The 19,750-nt window shown below is 47.4% G+C and overlaps 1 protein-coding gene across 6 annotated transcripts in view; it reads left to right on the plus strand.

Moving 5' to 3' along the window:
- Positions 1–3,421: 3,421 nt before the first annotated feature.
- LOC137413458 (receptor-type tyrosine-protein phosphatase H-like) overlaps positions 3,422–19,750 on the plus strand; it is a 308,008-nt gene continuing 291,679 nt past the window's right edge. For 2 of the 6 annotated variants that reach the window (XM_078774399.1, XM_078774401.1), the window contains exons 1-3: positions 3,427–3,661; positions 4,143–4,419; positions 6,331–6,606. In XM_078774399.1, the coding sequence (XP_078630525.1) occupies positions 3,602–3,661; positions 4,143–4,419; positions 6,331–6,606 (613 nt within the window). In that variant the 5' untranslated portion in view covers positions 3,427–3,601. Of the gene's footprint in view, positions 3,662–4,142; positions 4,420–6,330; positions 6,607–19,750 lie in introns of all 6 variants that reach the window. The other 4 variants (XM_078774403.1, XM_078774405.1, XM_078774402.1 and 1 more) reach the window with 4 other exon arrangements.

The raw sequence follows: 19,750 nt of genomic DNA on the forward strand, positions 1-19,750 counted from the left end.
TAAGCCTCCCCCTATCCCATATTGAGAGGCATAATAAGAACATTAAAGTGTAATGGAGTACAGAATGAGGATGATGGATGAGGCAAATCGCACAAGAAAACGGCAACCCTTCAACCCTGATAGGGAAAATGAAATAGTAAGATAATACAGGTGTAATACCCCTGAGGAGGAGGATTGTATTCTGTATTCTCGTTCACTCGGCACAAGTAATGTGCAGAATCCCTCCCTTGGATGTGAAAAAAATTCCAACAATGTGAAGTGTTGTTATGGCAAGGCTATAGTTATTTTGATGTTGCCAATATAATTTGGAGAAAGCTGCTCAAAGCACAAAAATGCATTATCTTCTTCAGCACAGTGACAAATAATAACTACAGAGTTCAAGAAAACAATGGCCTACTTTTTGAAAGGTAGTGGAATAACAATTATCAGCTCACCTGGACTTTAGTCCGGTGAGCTTACACGATCGAGCAGTTTCCATAGGTAAGTCAGTGGGTCTGTAAGCTCATCAGTCATTATTATCGCTTGAACCAAACACATGTTTTGATGAAACTTGACCACAAGCTTCATATCTGATGCTGGACGAACGTTTATTTGCCGCATGAAAATATGCACTCATTAAGGAGGTCTGGGGGAGGGGGTTTGACCCCCAAAATATATATTTGCTCTCTTCTCCGAAACTACGCACACAATTTCGATGAAACGTGACCGCAACCTTCACCATCCGTGATGTACCAAAGTTGGTTCATGGCATTAAAAAAAACATCAGGGCTTTGCCCCCCAAAATAGGTATTTACTTCCTTTTTACATATTTTGTGTGTCATCCACACCTACCAGTGGTTCACTTGTTCTACCAGGTGAGCCCAGGTGCATTGCATCTAGTTTTTGGTTGGGAATTGAAACCCAGAAGACATCGCTTGTGTGTGTGCTGTCAATTCCTCAAAGATACCCATCATTCATGACAACACGAGTTGCCTTTCTTCATGGAAAGGTAGCCCCTATGACATCACTTCCATAAATGTAAGCAGGAGGAACTTTGTAATAAACTGGGATGTGCCATAATATTGTCATTACTCTGAATAATAACAATAATAATTCATTTATTTTGTATAGCGCTTTTCAAGAAGCCCAAAGGCGCTTTGACAGAGTGGAAAACATAATGCATAACAATACATGAAAACAACAATTGCAAAAAGACAAGAATCAATAGGGAAATATTTAAAGCAAAAGGAGGGAGAAGGAGAAGAGATAGTCAGGGGTTAAATGCTGTGGGTTGAATGTTGAATGCAGTGTTGAACAGGTGGGTCTTTAGTGATGTTTTGAATGTGGTGAGTGAGGAGGAGTCTCTGATGGAGTGAGGTAGTGAGTTCCAGAGGGTGGAAGCAGCGATGGAGAAGGCCCTGTCCTGTCTCTTACATTGGGAACCTTTATTGAACAAACCAAGTCGACATTAGATTGAAGAAGACTCAACAATGCAGAGCTTTGTCATGGCATATAGACTGATACTAGATTTGAGAATGACCAATCTATACCAAGGTAGGTCTGTACACACACACACACACCAACGAATACACCCCCAATGATTGCAAAAACAAACAAACGTTGAACAGATTTGGCATGGACAAAGAAGGCTAATTGGAATAGCTAAGAAGACGTCAGCTCAACTGGGATGGAGAACAAATTGTAATAAATGTCCAAGACCAAGGAAGCTATACCAACAGCAGGACTGAATCGATTGGACAGGTGTTGGACGTGTCACCGATCTGGATGTAAAAACGCATGTCAGAGCAGCTGTACACACAAAGTATTTAGAGTAATCCACTGGCACATCTAAAAATTAGAATGTCCCAGTTCCAGAAAACTCATCGAAACATGAACCAAAAGCAATCATTGAAAGCAAGGAAGTCTGGAACATTCTTGCAAGGCTTGGATGCCCCCACCTACAGTTTCCTTACTATGATCAACCAACATCATGAAAATTAACATGGACAAATTCATAACGGCGGCTTTTCTAGTCCCTATTTTCTAACTGTGTGAAACAAGGCTGCGTTCTTGCCCCCGCATGGTTTACTATTTTCTTTCAGCATGGTGCTCAAACAAGTGACTGACAACTTGGAGGAGAGTGTTCAGACACATGGAAGCTTCTTCAACCTGTGTGTGTGTGTGTGTGTGTGTGTGTGTGTGTGTGTGTGTGTGTGTGTGTGTTTGTGAACAAGATATCTGGAAAAGTTCTGAACGGATTTGGATAAAGGTGGTGGGATGATTGCCCTTGGGATAAGGAAGAATTGATTAGTTTTTGTTGAAGCTCAGGATATTATTCCGGATCCAGGAATTTTTTGAAGGATTTTTTTTACCATTGGAAGATAGGGCTCATTTTTTTTTTGTACATTATCTTCTATATATTCTATATTTAACATTGTGATATGAAAATAGTTTCCATATTTGTTGTAAATGTAGTTCAAACTTGTGGTTATGCGTTAGAGCGATGTATTTTTTTTTTAGCAGCGTTGTCTTCAATGTTCATTTTTTTTTTCCCTAATAAAGTGTGTATTAAGTTTCCCCGTTTCATAAAATGTATCGTAAAGCAAGAGATGCTTTAAAACTGTTTTTTGGGGGGTTTTTTGGTTTTGTTTTTTTTACCTCAGAAGAGATATCAACATTTACCTCAGCGAATGTCAATCGCGGTGTCAGTATTTGATGAACTTATAAAGACTTAGGTGAGTTATAAGTGTGACCAGCATCTGCACGGGATTCTTCCCAGAAGAATGAGTGGTCGCATTAGCTTGTACGACTTAGAATGAGCGAGTTTTGTTTTCACGTTTGGGCCAGTTTTACATGTTGTATCCCTAAGGAATGAAACTAACGTTTTTTCCTGGCTTACAATTTTATTTGAAGTCCCACATGCCTCAAAATACACTCACTTATATAGAATTGAACGCTGAATCCGAAAATGTAAGTGAAATTGCCTTGTTTTTTTTTATACATTATTTTCTATATATTCTAAATATATATCTGTGCAGTGTCTGTCTTGTGTTGTCTTGTCTTGTGTTGTCACTGAACTACTCCCTCAAACGTTTGTGAAATCGTAGGCCTACTATTCTAACTTGACCCACGGCGGGAGTATGCGCTCTACTGAGTGGCGTTCTAGTTTATTTTTCCAAAACCCCTCATGTCACAATTCATCCCTGTATGAAAGGAGTCGCTTAGTTTCCAAAGTGCTCTGGGAATCGACGAATCCTTGTGTACAAACTGTTATTGAACTTTACTTTGTGCTGGTGTAGGAAAGTTTAAAAGTCCATGCCATATTTACATGGAAATAGATAAAAGTCCAATTACGAATGAGACTGTAAATAGACTACTGCACCTAATGGTAAAGGACATGTGCAACATAAGTTACCAATTGCCTCGCCTGACGTACTAATCAGTTACCTATTGGGGAGCAGACACCGATGGCATTGGGAGTGAACAGCAAGGCGTCGACGGATTCTCCTTGGTGTTAAACAATAGGCCTACAGGTAAAAGTTGTCTGGGTAAAAGGACCGCGTAGAGGAGTTTAAATTTCCTTCGCACTGTACTTGGTCCATCAGGACGAAAGAGTGCTGGCATGTCATGGGACTTACCTGTGGTTCTTTGGGCTACCTGTGGCCTTGGCATCTGCCTCGCTGTAAGTTCAAATCGCGTCGGCCGTTTAAGTTGATAAAGTTTTACTGCAATTCCAATGCCAGAGATGATGCGGAAGGGGAATTTTTGATTGATGATTGAGAAGGGTCAAATAAATAATGAATTCATTGTGCGCAAGTAATTGAGGTAGGAAGTATCAGGAGGTGTACAGGTAAGACCGGGGATGGAGATGCATCTGGTAGCTGGTTTGTGTTGGATACTGCAAAACCTTTTGGTATTACGCATGACGTATTAGGTAACCCTGTTTCTGCTTCCGGGTAGGCGGAGTCAGTTGCTCGATGATGGCCTAAACCTAAAGCCGAAGGCTTGAGTGTTTGGTCACCATGTAGTTTGAATAAACTCACATGTTCATGTCTGCCTTCTTGAACTTTTAACAGTTTGACCATAATTACGACATGGTATCCCTTTAACACCTATCATGTTGTCATGTCAGTCTTTTCCTTTTCCACTTAATCTGCCTATAGATCACTGGCCAAACCTTGGGTAGCTCCAAAGTGGACTGCTCCATTGACAGTGTTTTAAAGACCAGCACGACCAAGAGCATTGTGCTGCAGTGGACTGGAGATGGCTGTAAGGAGTTTTCCACAACACTGAACAACAACAACACTCATGAGAATGCCTCCTGCGCAGAGGATGGGAAAACTGGGAACATTTCTTTCTCTGACCTCTCACCTGGTGTGCTGTATGTGGTAACGTTGTTCAACGGCAGCACCCAGGTGTGTAACAGCAGCATCCGAACCTGTAAGTACCCTGGAATTCAGAGCGAACTTGGTATTAGTGCGATGATGCATTATTTGCCAATGTCCCCACTCCCCCAATCCTGTTTCTCACAAACATAATCTGAACCACAGCGGTTTGTTATTTTTCTTTGCTCCTTCTTCAGGTGGAGGTTTTAAGACATGTTTTTCAATCATTAAAACCTGCATGTTGTGTGAAATACCTGTCCTACATTACTGCATACTCGAGGAAAGAACAAGTACATATATACACAAAGAATTAAGTTAAGCACCCCTACACAAAGAATTAAGTTAAGCACCCCCTAATCCTGTCCTGAACCTGAACCCCCTCGAGCACGTTTGGGACATGTTGGGACGACAAATTGCGAAGATGGTCCCTCCAATAGCCAATCTGGATGAATTGGAACGTGCATTACATCGGGAATGGAACAACCTGCCACAGCAACGCATACGACGGCTTACAGGGTCTATGAGACGTAGGGTTGAGTCAGTGATCCGATCACGTGGGTCCTACACACGTTATTGACGCAAAGATCGCTAGAGGTCTTCTCAGAACAATGACTGTACGTTAGAAAACATAAACGTCATCCACACTGTCCGTGATGGACCTATAGCTCCATACTTAAATTGAGGTGAAAATATGCCTAAAATTCCCAAAAAATTTCACCTTAAATTATTCAGAATAAAATATTGAAAACGGCATGATTGTTATGTTTTTATGTGACCATAATATCACTTCTCCAGAAAATATAGCAATATCATGGGTAATATTACACTGTTTTGACGACAACAAACTTGTAATGTGCGAGGTTGTAAAAAAAAGGGGGGGGGGTGCTTAACTTAATTCTTTGTGTATACAATACATATCAATTGTTCTTCAAGTTATTGATTGATACAATTTCATTGTTGTTGGGAGTTTGTTGTGTTTCAAAAAGAGAAAACTTAATTTGAGAAAATGAAGGATGATTCGAGATCAGGGTTTGGAAGAGATGGGTGAAGATAGAGGAGGAGAGGAGAGGGGTAAAGAGGAGAGGAGAGGGGGTAAAGTGAAAGGGGGGGGGGGGCGAGAGGAGAAAGGTGAAGAGAGAGATTGGTGAGAATACAGGGGGGGAGTAAAGAGAGAGGTGTGAGGTGCTCGAGGTGAGGAGAGGAAGGACAGATATGGCGCATGTAGGCAGGATTAACAAATCCGCCATATTTGTTTTGATAATAAATACATCGCCCCAATACACCACTTGCATCCTTATGGAAGGCAAACCTGTTATAATTGTACAAATTATTTTGTAAATTATTTTAGAAACGCTTCTTTGATCGAAAGAAAAACGACCAAGATGAACAATGTAAAGTCATATCGATCACCAATCCCACCCCGTGTGTGGACACAGCAGGATGTACATCAGATAATGAATCGAAGAAGGGATGAGTGGACATGGCGGACGTGTGATGGGCCAAACGTTCCCTTGATTAAATATAATTGTAGTCCTCACTGTATGAACACCATCCCTGTAGTTTTCTCTGCTACTTGTGATTACTTTAGTGTAATTTGTAAATGATGTCACATTTCATACTTGTCGGCATACCTGTCCCTCATGGAGCCTTTTTCCTTTTTGCAAAAGAGAACTTTTCCTTATGATGAAATGTTTTTATGACGTTATGCGGTAAATTTCTGGAAGAAAACTTGCAGTTGTAAGAGAAATACTTGCGAGAGAGAGTTTGAATGTCTCCACTTCTTGAATGACAAGGGCAAGTTTCCTGATTTAACAGGACTATGGGAGAGTCACGGTACTTATGGAATATTTGGGATGGGTACTTGTTTTGGTTTGAATAATTTTGTTAAATAATGTTGTGTTTGTGTAATTATTTCCCTCGTGTTTAAAATGTTTATTTGTTGTGTGTTTGTGTTTTTTATCCTCAGTTCCAGCGACTGTCCGTGGTCTGAATTGTACTCCGAACGAGGATGACAGCACGACCGCGCTCGACGTGCGTTGGGACCCCGCGGATGGAGACAGTACATTATATACGATTATGTACACGGCAAAAGATAATACAACAGACACAATGTGTACCAACACAACGAGTGAAAACATAACATTTTATAACCTCACACGTGGGAGGATATACAACATCAGCGTTTTCACAATCAGTGAGGATTTGCAAAGCCAAGACCCAGCGAACACCACAGGACAAACAGGTGGGAATCGTGGAATAACAACGATAAAGATGGAGGTTGATTTGTTTATCTCTTTACTTTGTTCCTAAAATGTAATTTGTGATTGTGTTCTATTTGGGCCTTAAACTTGCACTTCAAAAAGATAAAAACCCAAGGCAGGAGAACCCATTTTGTCACATGATCATCTGTGAGGGTTTTGGGGTTAAATTGGTTCCTTTGTGGATTCAAATCTCAAATCAACAATCATGGTAATGCAGTTCAGCAGGAGGAGCTGCATCTCGAAGCACTCCATCATAAAACCACTGTCTAATCATTGTAGTCTTATAAGAACAGCGGCCAAATAATGATGATCTTCATTTAGCTTGTGGACGTTAACGATCCGAACGTGTCTATCGACAAGAGCATGCCACTGTAGGTAAGGTACCTTTGTGTAAGGACAGTTTGTGAGTGTTAACCGGTGTGGTATTTCTTGCTTCAATATGGATGACTCTCCTGTTGTCTTTTACACATCAAGAGTAGACATAGTCCAATCCATCCGTGACAATAAAAGGGTGTCTGTGTCTGTGTCTGTGTCTGTGTGCGTGTCTGTGTCTGTGTGCGTGCACGGTCATTAAGCATAACATTTCATTTTATTTGCTAACCCCCTACCTCCTTCCTCCCCTCAACTTTCTTGCTTTTTTTCTTTACCACACCCCCCCTCCTCCATTCCACCACCACTCTCTATCCCTCCCCACCCTCTCTGTCTCTCCCCCTCCACTCTCGCTCTCTCTTTCTTTCTCTCCCTTACTGCTCCTTGTCCCCCTCTCTTGCCTCCTCTCTCTATTTTCTATTTCCCACACCATTATCTGTCGCCCTCCCCATCCCCTCTACGTCCATCTCCCCTTCACTCTCTATCTCCCCCACCCCTCTTTGTCCCTTTACCTTTCTCTGTCTTTCCCCCACTCTCTCTCTCTCTGTCTCTGCCCCACTACTCTCTCTCTGTCTCTGTCTCTCTCTCTCTCTCTCTCTCTCGTGCTCTCATGCTCTTGTGCTGTCTCTCTCGTGCTCTCTCTCTCTCTCTCGTGCTCTCTCTCTCTCTCGTGCTCTCTCTCTCTCTCTCTCGTGCTCTCTCTCTCTCTCTCGTGCTCTCTCTCTCTCTCTCGTGCTCTCTCTCTCTCTCTCTCTCTCTCTCTCGTGCTCTCTCACTCTCTCTCTCGTGCTCTCTCTCTCTCTCTCTCGTGCTCTCTCTCTCGTGCTCTCTCACTCTCTCTCTCGTGCTCTCTCTCTCTCGTGCTCTCTCTCTCGTGCTCTCTCTCTCTCTCTCATGCTCTCTCTCTCTCGTGCTCTCTCTCTCTCTCTCTCTCTCGTGCTCTCTCTCTCTCGTGCTCTCTCTCTCGTGCTCTCTCTCTCTCTCTCGTGCTCTCTCTCGTGCTCTCTCTCTCTCGTGCTCTCTCTCTCTCTCTCGTGCTCTCTCTCTCTCTCTCGTGCTCTCTCTCTCTCTCTCTCTCGTGCTCTCTCTCTCTCTCTCTCTCTCTCTCGTGCTCTCTCTCTCTCTCTTGTGCTCTCTCTCTCTCTCTTGTGCTCTCTCTCTCTCTCCCACCCCTCTATCTCTTGCTGCTTCCTCACCCCTCTTTCACTCCCTTCTCCCCCATCCTCTTTTTACTCCCCACCACTTCCCTTTTCCCCTCCCCTTCCACTCTCTCCCACTCCCCTGCCCTTCCCCTCATCTCTTCCTCCCTTTCCTCTCCTCTCTCTCCTCTCTCCTCTCTCTCTCTCTCGCTCCTATCCCCTTCCCCATCTCATACCCCTCCCCTTCCCTTCCTACCTCCTCTTTCCTTCCCCCCTCCACCTCACCTCTCTCCTGCTCCCCTCCTCCTCCTCACCATCCTGCTCACCTCTCTGGCCCCCATCCCTATTCCCTCCCTGATCCTCATATTCCCGTCAGGAAGCGACTTCATGTTACCTGAAAACGCTGGGTACTTTTGCTAATATTCTATAAAAAAAAGTAATCATGCAAGTTCAAAGTATGAGATAAACTTGTGTATTCATGCAAGTTCAAGGGATTTTGGATATGGCATTGACGTGATAGGCCAAAAAGTCCCTACTGTATGGACACCATCCCTGTACTTTTCTCTACTACTGTGCTTAGTTGATGTGATTTGTAAGTTATGCACATTTGATATTGGCCGGCAAACCTGTCCCTCATGTAACCTTTTTATTTTTGCAAAAATAACTTTTCCTAGTCATGAAATGTTTTTTTTAAGTTAAGGGGCAAATTTTTCGAAGATAACTTGCAGTTGTACGACTTGACGTTATGGGGTAAATACCTTGGCACACACCCAAACTCTTCACCAAATTTCGTCCGAATGCATCCACTGTGGCGGACACGAAAGCTCACTGGCGTGAGGGCATCATTCCACGCACCAAGTGGGCGGCGGCCACGCCTGAGGGGTAGGTGTGGCCGCGGGATATACACCGGGCGCGCAGCCCGGAGCGCGCCAGTGCTACAGTGAGCTCTTTTAATAAAGACTCTTAAACTCACCGCGTTGGCCGCTTCCTTCTTGTTGTGCAAGCAAGTGCACGTAGCACCGCGCTTCATTTGGTGACCCTCCGACGTTCTGGTCAGCCATCGCTGACCACCCGAATACGCCATTGCAATGGCAAACAACGCGGTCCAAATGAAACTCCCCGAGTTCTGGGAGACGCAAGCCGAAGTCTGGTTCCTGCAGGCAGAAGCCCAGTTCCGACTTCGAGGCATCACGGTGGACGAGACCAGGTACTGCCACGTGGTCGCTTCCCTCGGGACCGGCACGGCCGGCCGCGTCGTGTCGGTCCTGAGGAACCCACCGGCCGACGGCAGGTACGAGGCGATCAAGCATCTCCTCCTCGCCACGTTCGGCCTCACGGTGGACGCACGGGCCGACCGCCTCCTGGACCTCCCCGAGCTCGGTGACACACGACCGTCGGCCCGCATGGACCATATGCTGTCGTTGATGGGCGACGAAACCCCGAACGCTCTTTTCCGGGCGTTATTTCGACGCCAGCTGCCGGCACGAGTCCGCCTCGCCTTGGCCGGTTCTGTGACGACAGAACCCCGGGCTCTCGCTGCCGAAGCCGACAGGTTCTTCGCGGTTTTGGACGCGCAGGCGAGTTTTGGCGCGGCCGCCGCGCATCCCGAGGCTGACCCTGATGCTGATGCACCACACCTCGGGGATCCCGAGGCTGACACACGCCGCGTGGCCGCCGCCACGCCCACCACCGCCGCGAAAACCGCTGCCTCTGCCTTCGCCGCAAACCTGGTGCCATTTCCACGCCAGATTTGGCCACAAGGCGAGGAATTGTTGCCCGCCGTGCTCCTTCGGCAAGTCGGGAAACTACAAAGCCGGCGCTCGGTAGCGGCCTTGAGCGTCGGCCATTCCGGCAGCCTTCTTTTTATAACGGACACCTTGTCTGGGCGCCGTTTCCTATGCGATACGGGGGCACAGGTGAGCGTTATCCCTGCCTCTATGTCCGACAAGCACACCGCGGGCCGGGGCCCCGCGTTGCTTGCCGCGAACGGAACACCCATACGCACATTCGGGAAGCGCTGCCTCTCCCTGCGGTTCGGAAGGCAATGCTTCGAGTGGACGTTCGTAACCGCTAGTGTCCCCATGGCACTACTCGGTGCGGATTTCCTCTGTGCACACGGGTTGTTGGTCGATGTGAAGAACAGAAGTCTCGTCCAGGCTGAAACGTTCAGCTCGCTTGCTTGCGAGTTGAGCAGCTCGTTGAGCAGCTCACTAAGCAGCTCACCGAGTGGCTCGCGAAGCGGCTTGCAGAGCGGTTCGGTCCCGGCAAGGTTAGTTTGTACGCTTCTGGCAGCGGACGACTACACCCGCCTCCTCGCCGGCTTCCCGGCCCTTACGCGGCCCACTTTCTCGGCGGGGGCCGTCAAGCACGGGGTGGAACACCACATCCCCACCGCCGGGCCACCGGTCTACGCCCGGGCACGCCGCCTCGAGCCGACAAAGCCCGCGGTGGCTAAAGCGGAGTTCGCTACCCTGGAGCGGCTCGGCATCGTGCGGCGCTCCGAGAGTGCTTGGGCGTCGCCGCTTCACATCATGCCCAAGCCCGGCGGGGGATGGCGACCGTGTGGGGACTACCGGCGCCTCAACGACGCCACCACCCCCGACCGCTACCCCGTCCCCCACATCCAGGACTTCTCCGCCCGGTTGGCGGGCATGTCCTTCTTTTCAAAGGTGGACCTCATACGCGGCTACCATCAGGTCCCCGTCAGGCTGGAGGACATCCCGAAGACGGCGGTCATCACGCCGTTCGGACTGTTCAAATTTCTTCGGATGCCCTTTGGTTTGAAGAATGCGGCTCAGGCGTTCCAGCGACTCATGGACAGCGTCTTGCGCGACTTGGATTTTGTGTACGTATACCTGGACGACATCCTCGTCGCCAGCGCGTCCCGCGAAGAGCACCTTCACCATCTCCGCACCCTCTTCGAACATCTGGGCCAGCACGGCCTGATCGTGAACCCCGCCAAGTGCCGGTTCGGTGTCGCTGAAATCGACTTTTTGGGGCACCACGTCACCAGGCACGGGGCCGTCCCCCTACCGGCCAAGGTGGAGGCGGTGAAGGGGTTTCCGCGCCCCCGCACGATCAAGGGGCTCCAGGAGTTCCTGGGCATGGTGAACTTTTACCATCGGTTCCTGCCCCGCATCGCCCAGCTCCTGCGCCCCTTGCACGAGGCCCTCCGAGGGAAGCCGGGCAAAGGTGACGTTACCTGGACCGTGCAGATGGACGCGGCGTTCGCCGGCGCGGAGCTCGCCTTGGCTAACGCCACCATGCTAACACCCGGCGCCCGATGCACCGATCGCCCTCACCACCGACGCCTCGGACTATGCGGTGGGCGCGGTGCATGAGCAATGGGTGCGTGGTGCTTGGCAACCGCTGGCGTTCTTCAGCCGGCAGCTTCGCCCGCCCGAACGCCGCTATAGTACCTTCGACCGCGAGTTGCTCAGGCTTCACCTGGCGGTCAGGCACTTCCGCCATCTGCTCGAGGGCCGTGCGTTCACGGCCTTCGTCGACCACAAGCCACTGGTCTTCGCGATGGGCAAGGTCGCCGAGCCGTGGTCGGATCGGCAGCAGCGTCACCTCTCGTCCGTGTCCGAGTACACGACGGACATCCGGCACGTCGCGGGGAAGGACAACCCGGTGGCGGATTGCCTTTCCCGGTCCGTCGCCCACGCCGTCCACCTTGGCATCGACTATGCCCGGATGGCAGCGGACCAGGCCGCCGACCCCGGCGTCCAGGCCTTGCGGACCGCCGTCACGGGCCTCCGCGTCACCGAGGTGCCGTTCGACGGCGCGGCCCTCTTGTGCGACGTCTCCCTCGGGTGGCCTCGCCCCATCGTGCCCGCGGGCTGGCAGCGCCAGGTGTTTGACGCCATCCACGGCCTGTCCCACCCGGGCATGAAGGCCTCACAGAGGTTGGTCGCCGACAAGTTTGTCTGCCATGGCCTCCGGAAGGCCGTCCGCGGCTGGACCAGGACGTGCCTCGTGTGCCAGCGCGCGAAGGTGCACCGGCACACCCAGGCCCCATTGGCCCCGTTCACGGTGCCGGAACAAAGGTTCGACAACGTACACGTGGACCTGGTGGGACCTCTGCCCCCCTCGCGGGGTTTCACCCATGTCCTGACGATGGTGGACCGCAGCACCCGGTGGCCGGAGGCCGTGACTTTGGCGGCGACGACGGCGGCGGACGTCGCACAGGCGTTCATCGCCACCTGGGTCGCCCGGTTCGGCGCCCCCTCGGACATATCATCCGACCGCGGCCCCCAGTTCACCTCGGAGCTCTGGGGGGCGGTCGCGCGGGGGCTCGGGGTCCAGCTGCACCGAACTACGGCCTACCACCCCCAGGCCAACGGCCTGTGCGAGAGGTTACACCGCTCATTGAAGGCCGCACCCCGGGCCACCCTCCGTGACGGTGGCTGGGTCGACAGGCTCCCCTGGGTCCTGCTGGGCCTCCGGACGGCGCCCAAGGACGACGTGCGCGCATCCGCGGCGGAGTTGGTCTTCGGACAACCGCTGCGGGTGCCGGGCGAGTTCCTCCCCGACCTTGGCACACACCCAAACTTTTCACCAAATTTCGTCCGAATGCATCCACAACATTTTGAGACATCCTGTTCACAGACAAGCAGACAGGAGTGAAAACATAACCTCCCTCCACCTTCGGTGGTGGAGGTAATATAGAGTTGGTAGAGAGTTTGAATCTCTCCACTGTTTGGATGACAAGGGAAGTTTACTTGCTTAACTGGACTACAGGATATGTCATGGTACATAATTATATAATGTTTTGGATCGGTTCTTGTGTTGGTTTGAATCATTTTATTAAATAATGTTGTGTTTGTGTAATTATTTCCCTCGTGTTTAAAATGTTTATTTGTTGTGTGTTTGTGTTTTTTATCCTCAGTTCCAGCGACTGTCCAAGGCCTGAATTGTACTCCGAACGAGGATGACAGCACGACCGCGCTCGACGTGCGTTGGGAACCCGCGGATGGAGACAGTACATTATATACGATTATGTACACGGCAAAAGATAATACAACAGACACAAAGTGTACCAACACAACGAGTGAAAACATAACATTTTATAACCTCACACGTGGGAGGATATACAACATCAGCGTTTTCACAATCAGTGTTGATTTGCAAAGCCAAGACCCAGCCATCACTACAGGACAAACAGGTGGGAATCGTGGAATAACAACGATAAAGATGGAGGTTGATTTGTTTTTCTCTTTACTTTGTTCCTAAAATGTAATTTGTGATTGTGTTCTATTTGGGCCTTAAACTTGCACTTCAAAAATATAAAAACCCAAGGCAGGAGAACCCGTTTTGTCACATGATCATCTGTGAGGGTTTTGGGACTAAATTGGTTCCTTTGTGGATTCAAATCTCAAATCAACAATCATGGTAATGCAGTTCAGCAGGGGGAGCTGCATCTCGAAGCACTCCATCATAAAACCACTGTCTAATCATTGTAGTCTAATAACAGCGACCAAATAATGATGATCTTCATTTAGCTTGTGGACATTAACGATCCGAACGTGTCTATCGACAAGAGCATGCCACTGTAGGTAAGGTACCTTTGTGTAAGGACAGTTTGTGAGTGTTAACCGGTGTGGTATTTCTTGGTTCAATATGGATGACTCTCCTGTTGTCTTTTACACCTCAAGGGTGGACATAGTCCAATCCATCCATGATAATAAAAGGCTGTGTGTGTGTTTCTGTCTGTCTGTCTGTCCGTCCGTCCATCTGTCTCTGTGTTTGTGTGCGTGCACGGTCCTAAAGCATAACATATATTTTTCTTTGCCAACCCCCTGCCTCCCGCCTCCGCTCATTTTCTTGATTTTTTTTTCCACCTCACCCCCCTCCCGCCCCCCCTCCCCATTCTACCACCACTCTCTGTGCCTTCCCCACCCATCTGTCTCTCCTCCTCCTCCATCTGTCTCTCCTCCTCCTCTCTGTCTGTCCCCTTCGCTTTCTCTCTCTCTCTCTCTCTCTCTCTCTCTCTCTCTCTCTCTCTCCCTCTCCCTCTCCCTCTCTGTCGCCACCTATCGGCTGTCGGTGCGCTGGGTGCAGTGTCATGGCGTCTGCTCGCTTCGTGTCGTGAGTGCTCTGTCTTGGCTGTTTGTTCCACCCCTCCTCCCCCCCATTTCGCTCCTTCGTGTGCTTGTTTCTATTTGTAAAGCTTCCCTGTGTTTCCCCTTCTATGTTGAGACGAGAGAGAGAGCCATAGAGCACACTTATTGTGCAGGTTAAGGTAATCGCCGTTTTTGGGCGGTTCCCTGTTGTTTTTTCCCCCGACTTATTTTCTTCACTTCAAACCTTTTTTTCCCGCTTATATTTCCTTAGTTTGTTTTTTTAACGCTCCCTTTCCCTAAGCTGGGAAAGTCGGAGTACATTACTAACTTCTTCTTCCCGAGCTGGGAGGACGAGGTCGAGCCTCGTGTGTCCAAACATGGCGGCTGCTCACTCGCAGCGATATGCAGCGTTTGAGCAATTATCACGTGAGCATGGCATTGCGTGTTCTCCACCCGAGGGTATTACAGTCGAAGCTATTGTTCTCACGATCGGGAACATGATTGGGTTTGATAAGGTACGTGCGGCGTCGCGTATGAACAAACGGGTTATCGTGTTTGTGTCCGATGTAGAGCACATTGCTCTCATCGTACAACAAGGTTTGTCCCTCGACTCCGGACACTTTGTTATGGTTTATCCCTTGGATACTCCTGCTCAGAAAGTGGTTATTTCAAATGCACCACCATTTCTCGATACCGATACAATCCTTACAGCGCTGCAGCGATATAGGCAATGTGTGTCCCCATTAATAATGCTCCCTTTGGGCTGTAAGGATGAACGTGTCAGTCACGTGATGAGTTTCCGTAGGCAGGTCTTTATGGTTCTCAAAAAGGAATATCCCTCCTTGAATGTTGCTTTAAAATTCACGACAAATGGCCGCGATTATCAAGTATACATCACCACCGACACCCTAAAGTGCTTTGGTTGTGGTGCAGTGGGACATATGAAACGGTTTTGCCGCAATCAGAAGGAACAGCCTAACATGGTCGAAACGGGAAACAATGACTCGCAGATTAATGTTAACGTTTCCTGCTCGACAAATGTGCAGGATAAACCAGGTAAACAAGTGGACACGCCCCCTCCCGTTGAATCAATGGACAGCGCAAATGAGGGGTTTGTCACCGTTTCCAAAGTAAAAAAACGTAAATCGGCTGTAAGAAGTGCGTCACCTTCTGGGAAAAGGCAAATCAGTGAAAACTCCATCACTGGATTTCAATGTGAAAACAGGTTTGCCTTATTGGAGGAAAAGGACACCTCCACTAGTACAAACATCATCAAGGAAAAAGTGGATTCTAACTTTCCAATCCCAGTGAGTGTCGCTGATCCTTCAGACAGTGTCATCTCACACGAGGACGTTCATTGTGCAGCTTCCTCCTGTCAATCGCAAGAGGAGGAAAAGCACTTAAAATCTCCCCCTAAAAAAGGAATAAATGAGGAAAATAAGGGCACAGAGAGAATAAAAGAGGATAATTTAAATCCACTGGAGGAGAGTGACATCCTTGAATCGAGCATGGTGGTCATGTCACAAACATGCTTGGAGCCCCCCACCTCGCATCCCGAAGAAGTTTCAAATGTGACTCTGGCACAAAACGTTCCTGAAGAAGTTTACTTTATTGAAACTGAGCAATCATGTGATGTGCGCCAGGAAGCTGAAACACCAATTGATTCCCCATATGAGGAATCTGATGGTGAGGGTCAAGAGGAGTCCTCTCAGATTCTAAAGGCTGTAAACAGCCCTACGGATGACGAGCTTCAGGACTTTTTGAGAGATTCCTATCGGAAAAGGAACATTGAACTGAAAGATCATTTCCCTGATCTGCAGATGTTGATTTTTAAATTGAAGGAAATTGTGCACAACCCTGACACTCCAAATTTCACTGATGCTCAGAAGCACCGGCTAAGAAAAATGATCCAGAAAGCTCGGCAGGAGCTTCGTAAATGAGGTCCCCATGGGTTTTTTGATCTATTTAGTTATTTATCTTCTTTCTTTTTCCGAAAGAATGAGTGTTAGTTTTGGTAGTCTAAACATTAACGGTGGTGTTAGTTTAGAACGCAAAGTTCAGGTAAAAGATCTGACCCGGCGTTTGCACCTGGATGTCTTGTTACTGCAAGAAACGCATGGAGATCTGAATGGCCAAGCCCAATGGAGAAGGCTAATGAAGGGCCAGTGGTTCTTCAGTGATATCAATTGTCTCACTGCTGGAATTGCTTTCTTTGTCTCCTCCTCATTAACACTCACACAAGTTCAATATAATGAAATAATTCCCGGACATCTGGCTTGTCTTCAATTCACTGCCAATAATCAAATCTTTGTTTTTGTAAACATATATGCCCCCTGTAAGAATGCTGAAAGGCAAAACTTCTTTCTAAAGCTAGAGGATCTTCTGAGTACAATTGACTTAAATTGCTCTTTTATAATGAGTGGCGACTTCAACTGCACTCTTGACCCTGCGTTAGATAGAAACAGTGCGGAGCCACATCCTAGATCTGCCATACCTTTGGAGAAAATCATCAAGACGACGGGATTAATAGATGTCTGGCGTATTCAGCACCCTATGCAACGGCAGTTTACTTGGTCTAGATGTACGTCTCAGATGCACACACTAGCCAGGTTAGACAGAATTTATGTCAATACTGTAATGCTTGACAAGATATTGAAATCTGATATTGTGCCTTCTCTTTTTTCTGATCACCTGGCTGTAACCTTGTCCTTTAAGCTTGCTCTGCAGCAACATGGCAGCCCATATTGGAAGTTCAATGTCATGTTGCTGGAAAATGCTGCTTTTTGTGAAGCTTTCAAAGTGTTTTGGATTAGCCTCAAAGAAAGAAAGAATAATTTTGATAACCCGATATTGTGGTGGGACTACGCAAAGGCGCAGATCGCTGTCTTTTGCCAACAGTTTAATTACTTCTCTTCTTTCAGTGTAAAAAGGGAGAGGTTCACACTAGAAAAGGAAATAATGAAGTTGCAAACTGATGTGGCAAATAGCCCCAATAGAACAAATAATCATTTGCTTATGGAAAAGAAGACTCTACTAAACAGCCTGGTCGAATACCAAGCAAAAGGTGCAATGGTCCGTCTACGGATGGATCAGCTATATAATTTAGATGCACCGACCAAATTTTTTTTCCATTTTGATAAAAAGACTACCAATCAAAGGCAAATTGAAACCTTAAAGCTCTCAACTGGTAACACTGTGACGTCACAAGATAATATAAAGAGGGAGGTCTATAACTTCTTTTCAGACCTGTTTATGGCAAATGATGTTGACGATGGCTCAATAAGTTACTTCACATCTGACTTACCCATGCTAAGTGCTGCTCAAAGGGATCAGCTTGGCTCCTTACTTTCCTTGGAAGAGCTTACACTTTCCCTTGCTTCTTTACCTACGGGTAAATCTCCTGGGTTGGACGGCCTCCCAATAGAGTTTTATAAATCCTTTTGGCCCTTATTAGGCCCAGAACTATTGGAGGTCTTTAATAGTTCATTACGTTGTGGTGACTTGCCGATGAGCTGCCGTAGAGCAGTCATTAGTCTATTACCAAAGAAAGGAGACCCTCAGCTCATTGATAATTGGCGTCCAATCTCTCTCCTAACTTCAGATTATAAAATATTTTCTAAAGTTCTAGCTCGACGCATCGCCCCACTCCTAGAATCGTTGATTCAAAGTGATCAGTCTTTCTGTATCCCTAACCGACAGATACACGATAACATTTTTTTATTAAGAGATCTTTGGGATGTGTGTAAAATAAAAAATGACAATCTTGGTTTGATTGTGCTTGACCAAGAGAAGGCTTTTGACCGTGTAAGTCATGTATATCTTTTCAAGGTGCTAGAGTGTTTTGGACTTGGTCCTGTTTTTCTTTCCATGGTAAAACTGCTCTATAATGGCATTTCCTCAATACTCAGAGTAAACTCTGAGCTAACTTCACCTGTAAAGGTTGGAAGGGGTATCCGTCAGGGATGTCCTTTATCTGGTATTCTGTACTCTTTAACCATTGAGCCTCTTTTAATCAAAGTCCGCAGCATCCTAACCGGATGCAAAAATTTGCTCACAAGGCCTGTGAAAGTCTCTGCATATGCTGACGATATTTGCGCCATCGTACATAATAGTGATGAGATAAAGAAACTGGTGGATTGCTTGGACTATTATGGTTCAGCTTCTTCAGCTTTGGTAAACTGGAACAAGTGCCAGGCGATGTGGATGGGCCCATGCCAGCGCCCTATGCCTGTCCTCCCGAAACACCTCACCTGGTCCCTCAACGGAATGAAGTACCTTGGTGTTTACATCGGTGATGAAGCAACACAAGCGAAAAATTGGGAGGGTCTCGCTGACTCTCTCGAACAAAAGCTGCGGAAATGGAAAGGTTTGCTGGCTTTGCTTTCATACCGGGGACGAGTCCTGGTCATAAACAACCTAGCAGCATCTATACTGTGGCACAGAATCAAAGCCATTCCACCTCCTGAACGCTTTCTGCTGAATATACAGAAGACAATAATAAACTTCTTCTGGAGTGGAAAACATTGGCTTCGTCCAGAGATCTTGAATCTTCCCTTAGAGGAAGGTGGGCATGGTCTTGTGGACATCGTATGCAGGGCTATGGCATTTGGCATTGCCTCAATCTGGCGGCTTCTCTATGGTCCATCAGACCTAGCCTGGAGGTCCACTGCTCTCCTCCTCCTCCGTCAAGCCGGCATGCTAGACTATTCATTTGGTCTATTACTAATGAACATGAAATGTATTGATCTGTCCTTGCTTCCACCATTTTACAATATAATTCTGAATGCTTGGCGTGTTTTCATGGTCGACCGTGATTATGTTTCCTACACCCAAGAGATGTTTTTCAGAGAGCCTCTTTTCTACAACTCTCTCTTCAAAAGAATAAGAACGGAACGCTCTTTTATTGATTATTTTGTTCAGAATGGTGTCCATCACGTTGCTGATCTAATGATTGAGACAAGGACATGGTTAAGTGCTGCAGCACTTGCAAATAAAGTTGGCATGCGGTCAAACCGCATAATATCTGCTGTGCTATGCGAAATACTTAGCGTATACCGCAAAGTTAAGGTGCACTGGGAGCAATCTCCTCGCACTGGTGATGGCCTAATTGTTTGTGAGCCAAGCCTCTGTTTCCCAAATTTAGAAGTCACCCCCACTGTAATGAATTGTGGCACAATAATAAAATATTTACCAAAAATACGTTTTGGATCTGCAGGTCTGGAAAATCGTGCAATATACCAGGCCTGTGTCAAAGCAATCCGGCCCTCCTTAGGAACTTGGCAGTCAAGGAAGTGGCACAATTGCTTGCCTACAGAATACCCCTTCCAACCTAACTGGAAAGCCTATTATCACATACTTATTCCAAAGAAAACTGCCGACCTGTCGTGGAGGCTGGCACATTGGGTATTACCCACCAATAAGCTCTTGCATGTTTTTTCTTCGGAAATATCTGAGCATTGTCCCTTCTGTGGTGCTCTTGAGACCGTGTCACATGCTTATGTTGAATGTGCGCGCTTGATTCCTTTATTTGGTTTGCTGCATGAAATGTGCAT

The sequence above is a fragment of the Myxine glutinosa genome, chromosome 3 (genome assembly GCF_964187855.1).
Source record: "Myxine glutinosa chromosome 3, kmMyxGlut1.1, whole genome shotgun sequence".
NCBI lineage: Eukaryota > Metazoa > Chordata > Myxini > Myxiniformes > Myxinidae > Myxine > Myxine glutinosa.